Source organism: Schistocerca cancellata, chromosome 6 (genome assembly GCF_023864275.1).
Source record: "Schistocerca cancellata isolate TAMUIC-IGC-003103 chromosome 6, iqSchCanc2.1, whole genome shotgun sequence".
In the NCBI taxonomy this organism is placed as follows: Eukaryota; Metazoa; Arthropoda; class Insecta; order Orthoptera; family Acrididae; genus Schistocerca; species Schistocerca cancellata.
In genome coordinates this window covers 397,962,438-397,975,021 of record NC_064631.1, presented here as the reverse complement: position 1 = coordinate 397,975,021, position 12,584 = coordinate 397,962,438, and the positions used below count along the sequence as shown (strand labels likewise).

At 44.4% G+C, this 12,584-nt stretch overlaps 1 protein-coding gene across 1 annotated transcript in view; it reads left to right on the top strand.

Annotated features, from left to right (window-relative positions):
- The first annotated feature begins 10,716 nt into the window (after positions 1 to 10,716).
- Positions 10,717 to 12,584, top strand: part of LOC126088346 (uncharacterized) — a 28,725-nt gene continuing 26,857 nt past the window's right edge. The window contains exon 1 of the mRNA XM_049906482.1: positions 10,717 to 10,845. Within this exon, the coding sequence (XP_049762439.1) occupies positions 10,765 to 10,845 (81 nt within the window). The 5' untranslated portion in view covers positions 10,717 to 10,764. The remainder of the gene's footprint in view (positions 10,846 to 12,584) is intronic.

The following is a 12,584-nucleotide window of genomic DNA, read 5'->3' as shown; positions in this document are numbered from 1 at the left end:
GCGCATTTCATCATGGTGTTCCATGACACGTCTTCCGAGTACTCCACCAACACTTTTCGCGGGAAATTCAACTACTCTTGATTTGTTAGGCGAGGAAGAAGGAAAGCGGCCTGGACGATACCGGGATAGTCGTAATGTGACGTCAGGTGATTGTCGAGACGCCTATGCAGGAAAGCTACCTAAGAAGCATTCCTATTAGAGCGAGTGCTGTAAAAATAAGTCTGTTTTGTTTCCCTCATAACATGAAAACGGATAATCCCCGAACTAATTTTCCCTTGTAAAACCTTGTCGACGAAATCCCCTTTTATAGTGCCCACAAGTGAGTAATAGGAAGTGTGGAGTACATGCATGTAGAGGGATGACAACGTTATAATAACCTGATGCCTGAATAGTGGACCGAGCGAGGTGGCGCAGTGGTTAGCACACTGGACTCGCATTCGGGAGGACGACAGTTCAATCCCATCTCCAGCCATCCTGATTTAGGTTTTCCGTGATTTCCCTAAATCGTTTCAGGCAAATGCCGGGATGGTTCCTTTGAAAGGGCACGGCCGATTTCCTTCCCAATCCTTCCCCAACCCGAGCTTGCGCTCCGTCTCTATTAACCTCGTTGTCGACGGGACGTTAAACACTAACCACCACCACCACCACCTGAAGAGTGGCAGATTGAGTAAATGAATACGTACTGCACTGTCCAGCTCGTTCCACACTAATTTCTTTCAGTGCGTACTCACAATCGGAACAGCTACGCAATTTGTGACTTCAAAATTGCGTGACATTTGCCTCACTGCGTAAGAGTATTGTTCGCTTGACGCACGGATTTGGGTTCGAATCCCGGTTTGGCACACAGTTTTAATCTGCTATCAAGTTTCAGCTCTGAACTGTTGGGACAGATCAGTGACAGGGTTTGAGGAGCGTCACCCGAAAATCAGATGATACAACAATTTTATTTGCATTGATTTACTGTTCCGTCTGTTCTTGTTTGAAAAATTTATACATTATGAAAGAAAACACGGGCGGCAGTGGTGTAGTATTCTACAATATTTATTATTTTATTACACTACAAATGTCCGCCCCTCGTGGTCTCGCGGTAGCGTTCTCGCTTCCCGAGCACGAGGTCCCGGGTTCGATTCCCGGCGGGGTCAGGGATTTTTCCTGCCTCGAGATGACTGGGTGTTGTTGTGTCGTCTTCATCATCATCATTCATCCCCATTACGGTCGGAGGAAGACAACGGCAAACCACCTCCAATAGGACCTCGCCTAGTAAGGCGGTGCGGGTCTCCCGCATCGTTCCCCTACGCTCTGTAAAGAAGCATGGAACTTCATTTCCATTCCACACTACAAATATTCTACAGTATTTATTATTTTATTTTATTTATTTTTAACCGGATATTTCTATTACATCGTTATCAGGTATAAAGATAAATATATATGACTGCTTTTTTTTTTTTTTTTTAGAATCAAATATTTTAAACTAGGGCGTTTACAGAGCATCTCAGTTGGTTTCCAAAGATAATTGTTACTGGTTGATTAGAACTAAAACGAAAGGAATTATTTCAGTGAAAACGCGATGTAAAACTATTGAACTCAGATAAAATGTATGACTCATAACTACATAACGAATTACAACAATTGTTCTGTGTAGAACACAAGTTTCAAGTCAGATTACGAAATCTTGTATAGACAGCGATTTTCCTCTTGTCTTGAAGGAAAAGTGTGAAAAGTTTCATCAAGATCGGACAGAAACTGCAGATTTGCAAGACTTACAGACAAATAAACAAACAGACACTGTTCTTTATTTTTTTATATAATAAAACAGTCCCAACGGCATAAAGATGTTTATTTATTTACTGGTGACCGGTTTCGACGACTGTTCTGGTTATCATCACACCGCTTACTCCATGCGAGTCTGCTCAAGCTGGAGAGGAGCACGCGCCACTCAAGGGAGGCATGTAACCAGAAGCAGTGGTTATATGACTCCTAGAATGGCGTTTGCTGCTCGCCAGCTTGAGCAGACTCGCATGGAGTAAGCGGTGTGATGACCAGAACAGTGGTCATCAGTGAATAAATAAATATCTTTATGTGGTTCATCAGTAAATAAATAAATATCTTTATGTGGTTGGGACTGTTTTATTATATAAAAAATTTTTACATAACCGTTGACTTTTCAATAGAAGCAAAATAAAATTTCCAAAAAAAATTACTCTTCTTTATATATATATATATATATATATATATATATATATATATATATATACAGGGCTATTACAAATGATTGAAGCGATTTCATAAATTCACTGTAGCTCCATTCATTGACATATGGTCGCGACACACTACAGATACGTAGAAAAACTCAAAGTTTTGTTCGGCTGAAGCCGCACTTCAGGTTTCTACCGCCAAAGCGCTCGAGAGCGCAGTGAGAGAAAATGGCGACAGGAGCCGAGAAAGCGTATGTTGTGCTTGAAATTCACTCACATCAGTCAGTCATAACAGTGCAACGACACTTCAGGACGAAGTTCAACAAAGATCCACCAACTGCCAACTCTATTCGGCGATGGTATGCGCAGTTTAAAGCTTATGGATGCCTCTGTAAGGGGAAATCAACGGGTCGGCCTGCAGTGAGCGAAGAAACGATTGAACGCGTGCGGGCAAGTTTCACGCGTAGCCCGCGGAAGTCGACGAATAAAGCAAGCAGGGAGCTAAACGTACCACAGCCGACGGTTTGGAAAATCTTACGGAAAAGGCTAAAGCAGAAGCCTTACCGTTTACAATTGCTACAAGCCTTGACACCCGATGACAAAGTCAAACGCTTTGAATTTTCGGCGCGGTTGCAACAGCTCATGGAAGAGGATGCGTTCAGTGCGAAACTTTTTTTCAATGATGAAGCAACATTTTTTCTTAATGGTGAAGTGAACAGACACAATGTGCGAATCTGGGCGGTAGAGAATCCTCACGCATTCGTGCAGCAAATTCGCAATTCACCAAAAGTTAACGTGTTTTGTGCAATCTCACGGTTTAAAGTTTACGGCCCCTTTTTGTTCTGCGAAAAAAACGTTACTGGACACGTGTATCTGGACATGCTGGAAAATTGGCTCATGCCACAACTGGAGACCGACAGCGCCGACTTCATCTTTCAACAGGATGGTGCTCCACCGCACTTCCATCATGATGTTCGGCATTTCTTAAACAGGAGATTGGAAAACCGATGGATCGGTCGTGGTGGAGATCATGATCAGCAATTCATGTCATGGCCTCCACGCTCTCCCGACTTAACCCCATGCGATTTCTTTCTGTGGGGTTATGTGAAAGATTCAGTGTTTAAACCTCCTCTACCAAGTAACGTGCCAGAACTGCGAGCTCGCATCAACGATGCTTTCGAACTCATTGATGGGGACATGCTGCGCCGAGCGTGGGAGGAACTTGATTATCGGCTTGATGTCTGCCGAATCACTAAAGGGGCACATATCGAACATTTGTGAATGTCTAAAAAAACTTTTTGAGTTTTTGTATGTGTGTGCAAAGCATTGTGAAAATATCTCAAATAATAAAGTTATTGTAGAGCTGTGAAATCGCTTCAATCATTTGTAATAACCCTGTATATATATATATAGAGAGAGAGAGATACACAGGGTGAACCACAGCTCCACCGACAAACTTTCGGAGATTGTTCAGGGATACCTTGTCAGTATTTTGGTATAAGGGAACCACGTTCACCTGCGGCTGGTAACGTAGTGATATCATAGTTATGATTTTTCGTATTGTTACCGCAGTCACACTTGTTTCTGTGAAAATACACTCTTAACAGAAAGGACTCGTGTAGTACGCAATAACGAAGACGTACAACATACAACACAGGGTAACACTCCTACAACAATGGCCGTCCGTAAAAGTCCCACGATGTAGTTGCCGTCGGTGCTGGAACAGCTGAGCATAGCGTCGCACTGCCGCTCTGATACTGCATGCTGTGAATCCACACGAGAAGTGCATATCGGCCATTTCATCAATAATCCTACCGACCGTACTGCTGTGTATTACTGCTAACGCACGACTAACACCACCGGTAAAAGAAACCCACGACATAATCGAGCAATACTGGATGCAAAATTGAGAGCAACAACTTAAGGAGTGCATTACTGAAACTTCCTGGCAGAATAAAACTGCGTTCCGAACCGAGACGAAGTTGGTAGAGCACTTGCCCGTGAAAGGCTAAGGTCCCGAGTTCGAGTCTCGATCCGGCACACAGTTTTAATCTGCCAGGAAGTTTCAGATCAGCTCACACTCCGCTGCAGAGTGAAAAGTTCATTCTGGAGAGCATTACTGTTGTCAGTGGCAGATACCGAGAACGAATAGGATCAAGACACACAGCGGATACCGCCGACTCTTACACTGTAGTACACTATGTTCTGTGCACTACAGATTTAAAGCAGTTTTGGACAAGAAACCAAACGAAATGTAATAACTCTATAATAAGCCGCCAGATACTTACACAAAAATACCCTGAACGTATCCCTAACAACCTCTGAAAGCTTGTCGGTAGAGTTCTGCATGACGCTGTATACAGAGTGGTCAGAAACAGTCCAAAAAGTTAAGAAAAGAATTTGATATGTTGCATAGTTTCCGAGTTAATTAGCACTGAACTTAGCCAGCCAAGCCGTTGAGTGCAGGTTCAAGCGGCCCACCAGACTCGCTAGACAATAGCGCACAATACTACTCAGCCTTTGGCTCGCGTCCAATCCTTACACCGTACCATGTCCAATTCCAGTATCGCTCTCCCGTTCGGGTTTAGGTATCCAGACGAAGAACACGTTTGGCGTCAGGGTTTCTGGTGGACCTCTTGAGTTTGCGGGCCCACGGGCCCGATTGGCTATCTGCAATGCTAATCTTCTACTAAATCTAAGCTAGTGTCATTTTACGAAAAATAGTCAGTGAGAACCAAAACAACAGCTGATGAAAAGAATAACTGAATAAGCAAAAGATTTTAACTGTCCTTGGTGTAAAATCTCGTACGAATGCGAATGAGATATACAGATTAAGTTCAATAGATTCGCAGGTATGGTTCAAATGGCTCTCATCACTATGGGACTTAACTTCTGAGGTTCAAAATGGCTCTAAGTACTATGGGACTCAACTTCTGAGGTCATCAGTCCCCTAGAACTTAGAACTACTTACACCTAACTCACATAGGGACATCACACACATCCATGCCCGAGGCAGGATTCGAACCTGCGACCGTAGCGGTCGCGCGGTTCCAGACTGTAGCGCCTAGAACCGCTCGGCCACCAAGGCCGGCCCTTCGCAGGTATGTGTGGAACAACTAACAGAACTTTGTAGCATAAGACACGGAAAGACACAACACTGAAATTTTGTTAAACAGTAGCACTGCCAACACTATTACATGAAAATGAATCGCTGTTATTGAATAAAAGACAAAAAACCAAATACAAGGAATAGAAATAAGATTTCTTTCAGCGGTGAAGGGATGTAAAAGAACAATCATTACGAAATGAAGATATTCGGAAGGAGTTGAAAATTTGGAATGCCAAACAAACAAAAATGGGATAAAGAGAAAAAGAAATGGAATGAATGTCTGCAAAGACTGGATCCAGAGAAATTGCCACTTCAGATAAAGAACTTTAAATCAAAAGGGGAAAGACATTATGTCAGACCGAGAAAAAGGTCGAAACCATAATAGGCTACAATTGGTCTTACATGGAAGGTACAGAAGAAGAAGAATGTGCACTGAGGTGACAGAAGTCATGGAATACCTGCTAATATCGCGTCGGACCTCCTTTTTGCCGGTGTAGTGCAATAGCTCGACGTTGCATGGACTCAACAAGTCATTGGAAGTCTCCTACAGAAATACTGCGCCATACTGCCCCTATAGTCGTCCATAATCGCGAAAGTGTTGCCGCTGCAGGATTTTGTACACCAACTGACCTCTCGATTATGTCTAGTAACTATTCGATGGGATTCATATCGGGCGATCCGGGTGGCCAATCATTTGGTCGAGTTGTACAGAATGTTCTTCAAACCAATGCCAAACAGCTGTGGCCCGTTGACATGGCGCATTGTTATCCATGTCCGCCCCGATAGCTGAGTGGTCAGCGTGACGGATTGCCGTCCTACAGGCCCGGGTTCGATTCCCGGCTGGGTCGGAGATTTTCTCTGCTCAGGGACTGGATTTTGTGCTGTTTTCATCATCATTCCATCCCCATCCGGGGCGCAGGTCGTCCAGTGTGGCGTCGAATGTAATAAGACCTGCACTAAGGCGGCCGGACGTGCCCCGCTGGGGGCCCCCTGGCCAATGACGCCAAACGCTCATTTCCATTTCCATTGTTATCCATAAAAATCCCATCATTGTTTGGAAACATGAAGTCCATAAATGGCTACAAATGATCTGCAAGTAGCCGAACATAGCCATTTCCAGTCAATGATCCATTCAATTGGGCAAGATGACCCAGTCTACCCCATGTAAACACAGTACACACCATGATAGAGTTGGTTCAAATGGCTCTGAGCACTATGCGACTTAACGTCTGAGGTTATCAGCCGCCTAGAACTTAGAACTAATTAAACCTGACTAACCTAAGGACATCACACACATCCATGCCCGAGGCAGGATTCGAACCTGCGGCCGTAGCGGTCGCCCGGCTCCAGTCTGTAGCGCCTAGAACCGCACTGCCACTCTGGCCGGCCATGATAGTCATCACAAGCTTGCACAATGCCTTGCCGATAACTTGGGTTCATGGCTTCGACGGGTCTGCCCACATTCGAACCCTACCGTCAGCTCTTATCAACTAAAATCGGAACTCATCTGACCTGACCACCATTTTCTGGTAGTCTAGGGTCCAACCGATATGCTCACGACCCCAAGAGAGGTGCTGCGGGCGATGTTGTGTTGCTACTAAAGGCACTCGCGTCGGTCGATTCTTGTCGTAGCCCATTGACGCCAGATTTCGCGAGAATGTCATGAGTGATACGTCCGTCGTACGTCTCACTTTGATTTCTGCGATTATTTCATGCAGTGTTGCTCGCCTATTAACACTGACAACTCCACCCAAATGCCGCTGCTCTCGGTCGTTAAGTGTAGGCCCTCGGCCACTGAATTGTCCGTAGCGGCAGGTAATATCCGAAATCTGATATTCTCAGCACACTCTAGACACTGTGGATTTCGGAATATTGATTTCCCTAACGATTTCCGGAATGGAGTGTCCGATGCGTCTAGCTACAGCTACCACTCCGCGTTCAGTGTCTGTTAATTCCCGTCGTGTTGCCATAACCTCTTGGTACGATACGATACTGCCGTGCCCGTGTTATTGTGATTACGATGCAAAGTTTTTTTGGACATTCATGCATGTCCTAAGGAACAGACACTGCGGCGACCACAGCCATTACGAAACCCATCAAATGAATTCGCAATTGCGAATGAGGAGTACCATCAGCTGCAGATTGGAATGACGACAGTGAAAATTTGTGCCGAACTGAGTCTCGAACCAGGATTTGTCGCTTATCGCGAGCGGTCGCCTTACCATTTGGCTATCCGTGCACGACGCACGGCCAGACCCAAACTTCCACATATCCTCAACCATGCGTCTGTGACCCGTACTCGTACATCCATTACGTATATGCGCTTGCCTGGTGCAAGGTTGCATGTCCAAAGGAACTTTGCATCGTAATCAGAATAACACAGGCACTACAATATTGTATTTATCTGGCGATACCGGGCAAGCGTCTGATATCTACGGGAATATACATAATAGATGTTCGAGCACAAGTCGTAGCTGCATGGTTGACGACATATCGAAGTTTGGGTAAGTCGCTCGCGATAAGCCGAAAATCCGGGTTCGTGTCCCAGTCCTGCATATATTTTCATTATCGTCTTTCCATTCTACAGCTGATGGTAGTCCTTATTCACAGTTGCGAATTCATTTGATGATAATCAGTTGAATACAAATGACAGCTCCGCCAATGCACTGCCGTTTTATATCCACACGATACCACCGTCGTTTGTATAAATGCATATCGCCATACCATAACTTCTGTCACCTCAGTGGAAAGCACAAAAATGGAAAGAAATATGACTGGAATATTACGAAACAGTCGCATTACCAACCCAGTTATATGGATGCGGATTGTGAATATAGAAGGATCGGAAATGGGATTTCTTAGAGCGGTGAAGGAATATAAAAGAATAGGAAAAATACGTAATTGAGATTTTTGAAATGAGATGAAAATTTGGAGTGTGGATGAAACCAAAAAGATATGAAATGAAAATCTGGAAAGAATGGATCGACAGAGACTGCGGCGTCAAATGAAGAATATATCAAAGGGTAAAAAGAGACCGTAGCAGGCCAAATATCTCACGAAATAAGCATCAAACGAAAAAACTACAAAGAACGAAATTCTTCTAGCTTGAAAGGGAAAACCAGATGGCGCTATGGTTGGCCCGCTAGATGACGCTGTCATAGGTCAAATGGATATCAACTGCGTTTTTTTTAAATAGAAACTCTCATTTTTTATTACATATTCGAGTAGTACGTAAAGAAATATGAATGTTTTAGTTGGACCACTTTTTTCGCTTTGTGATAGATGGCGCTGTAATAGTCACGGACGGTATCTGCTTCGTGATACATTACCCGTGTTGAAATGCACAGTTTACCAATTGCGGAAAAGGTCGATATCGTGTTGATGTATGGCTATTGTGATCAAAATGCCCAACGGGCGTATATTATGTATGCTGCTCGCTATCCTGGACGATATCATCCAATTGGCCGGACCGTTCGCCGGATAGTTGCGTTATTTAAGGAAACAGGAAGTGTTCAAATGGTTCAAATGGCTCTGAGCACTATGGGACTTAACATTTGTGGTCATCAGTCCCCTATAACTTAGAAATATTTAAACCTAACTAACCTAAGGACAGCACACACATCCATGCCCGAGGCAGGATTCGAACCTGCGACCGTAGCGGTCACGCGGTTCCAGACTGAAGCGCCTAGAACCGCACGGCCACACCGGCCGGCAAGGAAGTGTTCAGAGACATGTGAAACGTCAAGCACGACCTGCAACAAATTATGATGCCCAACTAGGTGTTTTAGTTGCTGTCGCGGCTAATCCACACATCAGTAGCAGACAAACTGCGCGACAATCGGGAATCTCAAAAAAGTCGGTGTTGAGAATGCTACATCAACATCGATTGCACCCGTACCATTTTTCTATGCACCAGGAATTGCATGATGTCGACATTGAACGTCGTGTACAGTTCTGCCACTGTGCGCAAGAGAAATTAAGGGACGATGACAGATTTTCTGCACGCGTTCTATTTAGCGACGAAGCGTCATTCACCAACAGCGGTAACGTAAACCGGCATAATATGCACTATTGGGCAACGGAAAATCCACGATGGCTGCGACAAGTGGAACATCAGCGACCTTCGCGGGTTAATGTATGGTGCGGCATTATGGGAGGAAGGATAATTGGCCACCATTTTATCGATGGCAATCTAAATGGTGCAGTGTATGCTGATTTCCTACGTAATGTTGTACCGATGTTACTACAAGGTGTTTCACTGCATGACAGATGGATGTCCGGCACATAGCTCGCGTGCGGTTGAAGCGGTATTGAATAGCATATTTCATGACAGGTGGATTGGTCGTCGAAGCACCATACCATGGACCGCACGTTCACCGGATCTGACGTCCCCGGATTTCTTTCTGTGGGGAAAGTTGAAGGATATTTGCTATCGCGATCCACTTACAACGCCTGACAACATGCGTCAGCGCATTGTCAATGCATGTGCGAACATTACGGAAGGCCAACTACTCGCTGTTGAGAAGAATGTCGTTACACGTACTGCCAAATGCATTGAGGTTGACGGCATTCACAGGTAATCACACTGTAACAGCATGCGTTCTTAGAAATGATAAGTTCACAAAGGTACATGTATCACATTGGAACGACCGAAATGAAATGTTGAAACGTACCTACGTTCTGTATTTTAATTTAAAAAACCTACCTGTTACCAACTGTTCGTCTAAAATTGTGAGCCATATGTTTGTGACTATTACAGCGCCATCTATCACAAAGCGAAAAAAGTGGTCCAACTAAAACATTCATATTTCTTTACGTACTAAATGAATATGTAATAAAAACTGGGGTTCCTATTTAAAAAAACGTAGTTGATATTCGTTTGACCTATGGCAGCGCCATCTAGCGGGCCAACTATAACGCCATCTGGTTTCCCCCTTCAAACTGGACAAGTTTCGTTCTTTGTAATTTTTTCGTTTGACGCTTACTTCTTGAGATATTTGGCCCGTCACTATCAATGGACCACCCTGTATAATGCGAGACGCAAAAGCGGGCTCTTAAATCGAATAGAGGTTAGTAAATGAGCAAAACTTTACAAACGACGTTACACTCGGTGTTGTGTTAACAGAGAGTAAGGGCCGCTACGAAGGCCACAGCAGCCGCCAGCCCTGACCTCGGCCCGTTGTTTACTCCGGAGGCTGCTTAGGACCTGGGCGAGCGGCGCCGGAACTGCCTTTGGCGGGCGCGGGCGCTGCCCGCCGTGGTGGGGGCCGGAGGCGTGTCAGCCGCTGCGGCAGGTCGGCGCGCCGGGGGCCGGGGGCTTCCTGCCGGGGAAGTACTGCTGCCCGCCGGCCGCGACCGCGCGCGTTCATATAGCGGCGGCCGGCGCACAACCAGCCAGTCCCAGACTAGCAGCAGCAGCAGCAGCAGCTCAGCCCGGCTGACACTACTCCCTCTCTCCTCATGGCGCCCACAGCCACAGCCAGTGTCATTGTCGGCAATGGCCGCAGTCTGCGCTACGACACCAACTCCGGCATCCTACAGGTTGGTACAATCACCTTCTGTGCACTTTAGATTCGACAAAAAGAATGCAGTTTTTTTTTTTTTTTTATGCAGGTTTCGTTGTAACACTGACCTTGACCAAAACGTGTCTCGTAATCGATATATTTGAGCAGTAAACTCGCTTTCATTTTATTTTCGTAATCGACAAAATTGAATAACTGAGCTCTTGCAAATCGCTTTCCTATTATCATTTTTTTTATTGACACATAATAAAACAAGGTCAGTGGCACCTCCTGCGACACAATGCAGCCTTCTCTGCTTTCATATTAATTTTTTTGTTTTCAATGTTCAGCATAGTGTTTCCTGCGAACGCTCTAGTACTTTTGTAAGACTTTATTGAACAGTTGAGGTGACATAACATATTTGGCTTTACCACCTATTTATACTTTTACGATTTCATCGGGCGTCATAGTTGATACCGGTTCCAATGTAACTCGTCGAAATAAAATGATGCATGTATTAAGTGACTGAGTCAGTGTACATACAGCCCCTGACTGCGCGTTTCATCCGTAAAAATATGACATACGAAGCCTAACAATGATCGGAATAGGCAAAACCGGTAATAAAGGTAACTTTTGTAAGCAATCGCAGCGGATGAAGAAAATACGCACATAGTTAGTTGCTTTAAATGTAAGCGTTGGCTTCCGCGGCCATTGTCATAGTTAATAAAATTCTTTTGGATATGTGACCGAATTGTCATTGTGTAAGACTTCCGACATTTCGGCCACTATTGCAAATGGCCTTAACAGAAACACACTGACGAAGGCCAACTGCATTAGTGGCCAAAGCGTATACACAATAACAATCTGGTTAATTTAGACTATTATTGTACTGTCTCAGAGTAATCAACATTTATTTCAGGGTGTCAAACAAAATTAATTCCTTTGTGAGTTTTTAAGCATCTTATGGGAATAGCAGTAACTCGTTTTCCACGTTAGTTATACAGGCTCTGCGCATGAATAATGGATTAAAATGTGTTCAACTATGAATTGTTTACTGGTTCTGTTGCAAATTCCATGCGTATCAGGTTATACCTAACTGCGATTTAGTTAATAATTAACAGTATTTTTCCTCGTAACTGTAAACAAATGTAACGTACCAGAATATGGTACAATATCATCAAAAATTGAGAAAGGACGCAGTAACAGTAAGTGACAGCGGAAAAGTGTTTAAGTAGCAATAATTAACAGCAATTCATGCACATAATCCACCTCCGTCGGTCAGCGCCTCTGACATATACTTGGGGGACCTGCGCTACTTTCCCAGTGCCTCCCTAGCTTTTTCCATGGTAGAAGCACTGAAATGGGGTGCCGCTTATCTCGGAGAAATAGTTGCGAATTACTTCTATTTATTTTTTTTTTCAATTTATTGGCTTTCGGGCCATGCCTATGCAGCCATATCAGTGGTAATGTAAATCCGTTCTCGAAAGTGGTCGTCAACGGCCGCGGATGAATACATAGTCTGCTGTGCTATCAGCGTCCATCGACGATGGTGCCGAGTGGAGCTTTCGAAACATTGAGGTATTCCCCTCAGGGCAATGAATATTTGAATATACTTTCGTGTGAAGGGCAAAACTAGTAATAGAGCATGAAATACCCGACCTATGGTGGCTGTCTACACATCATGTGGGAACAATGGAAATATTTTCTTCTATACCAGCACTGTGACGCCATTTAATAAACTTTTTTTTGCCGAACATTGCCTCTGATCTTTAAGTCAAT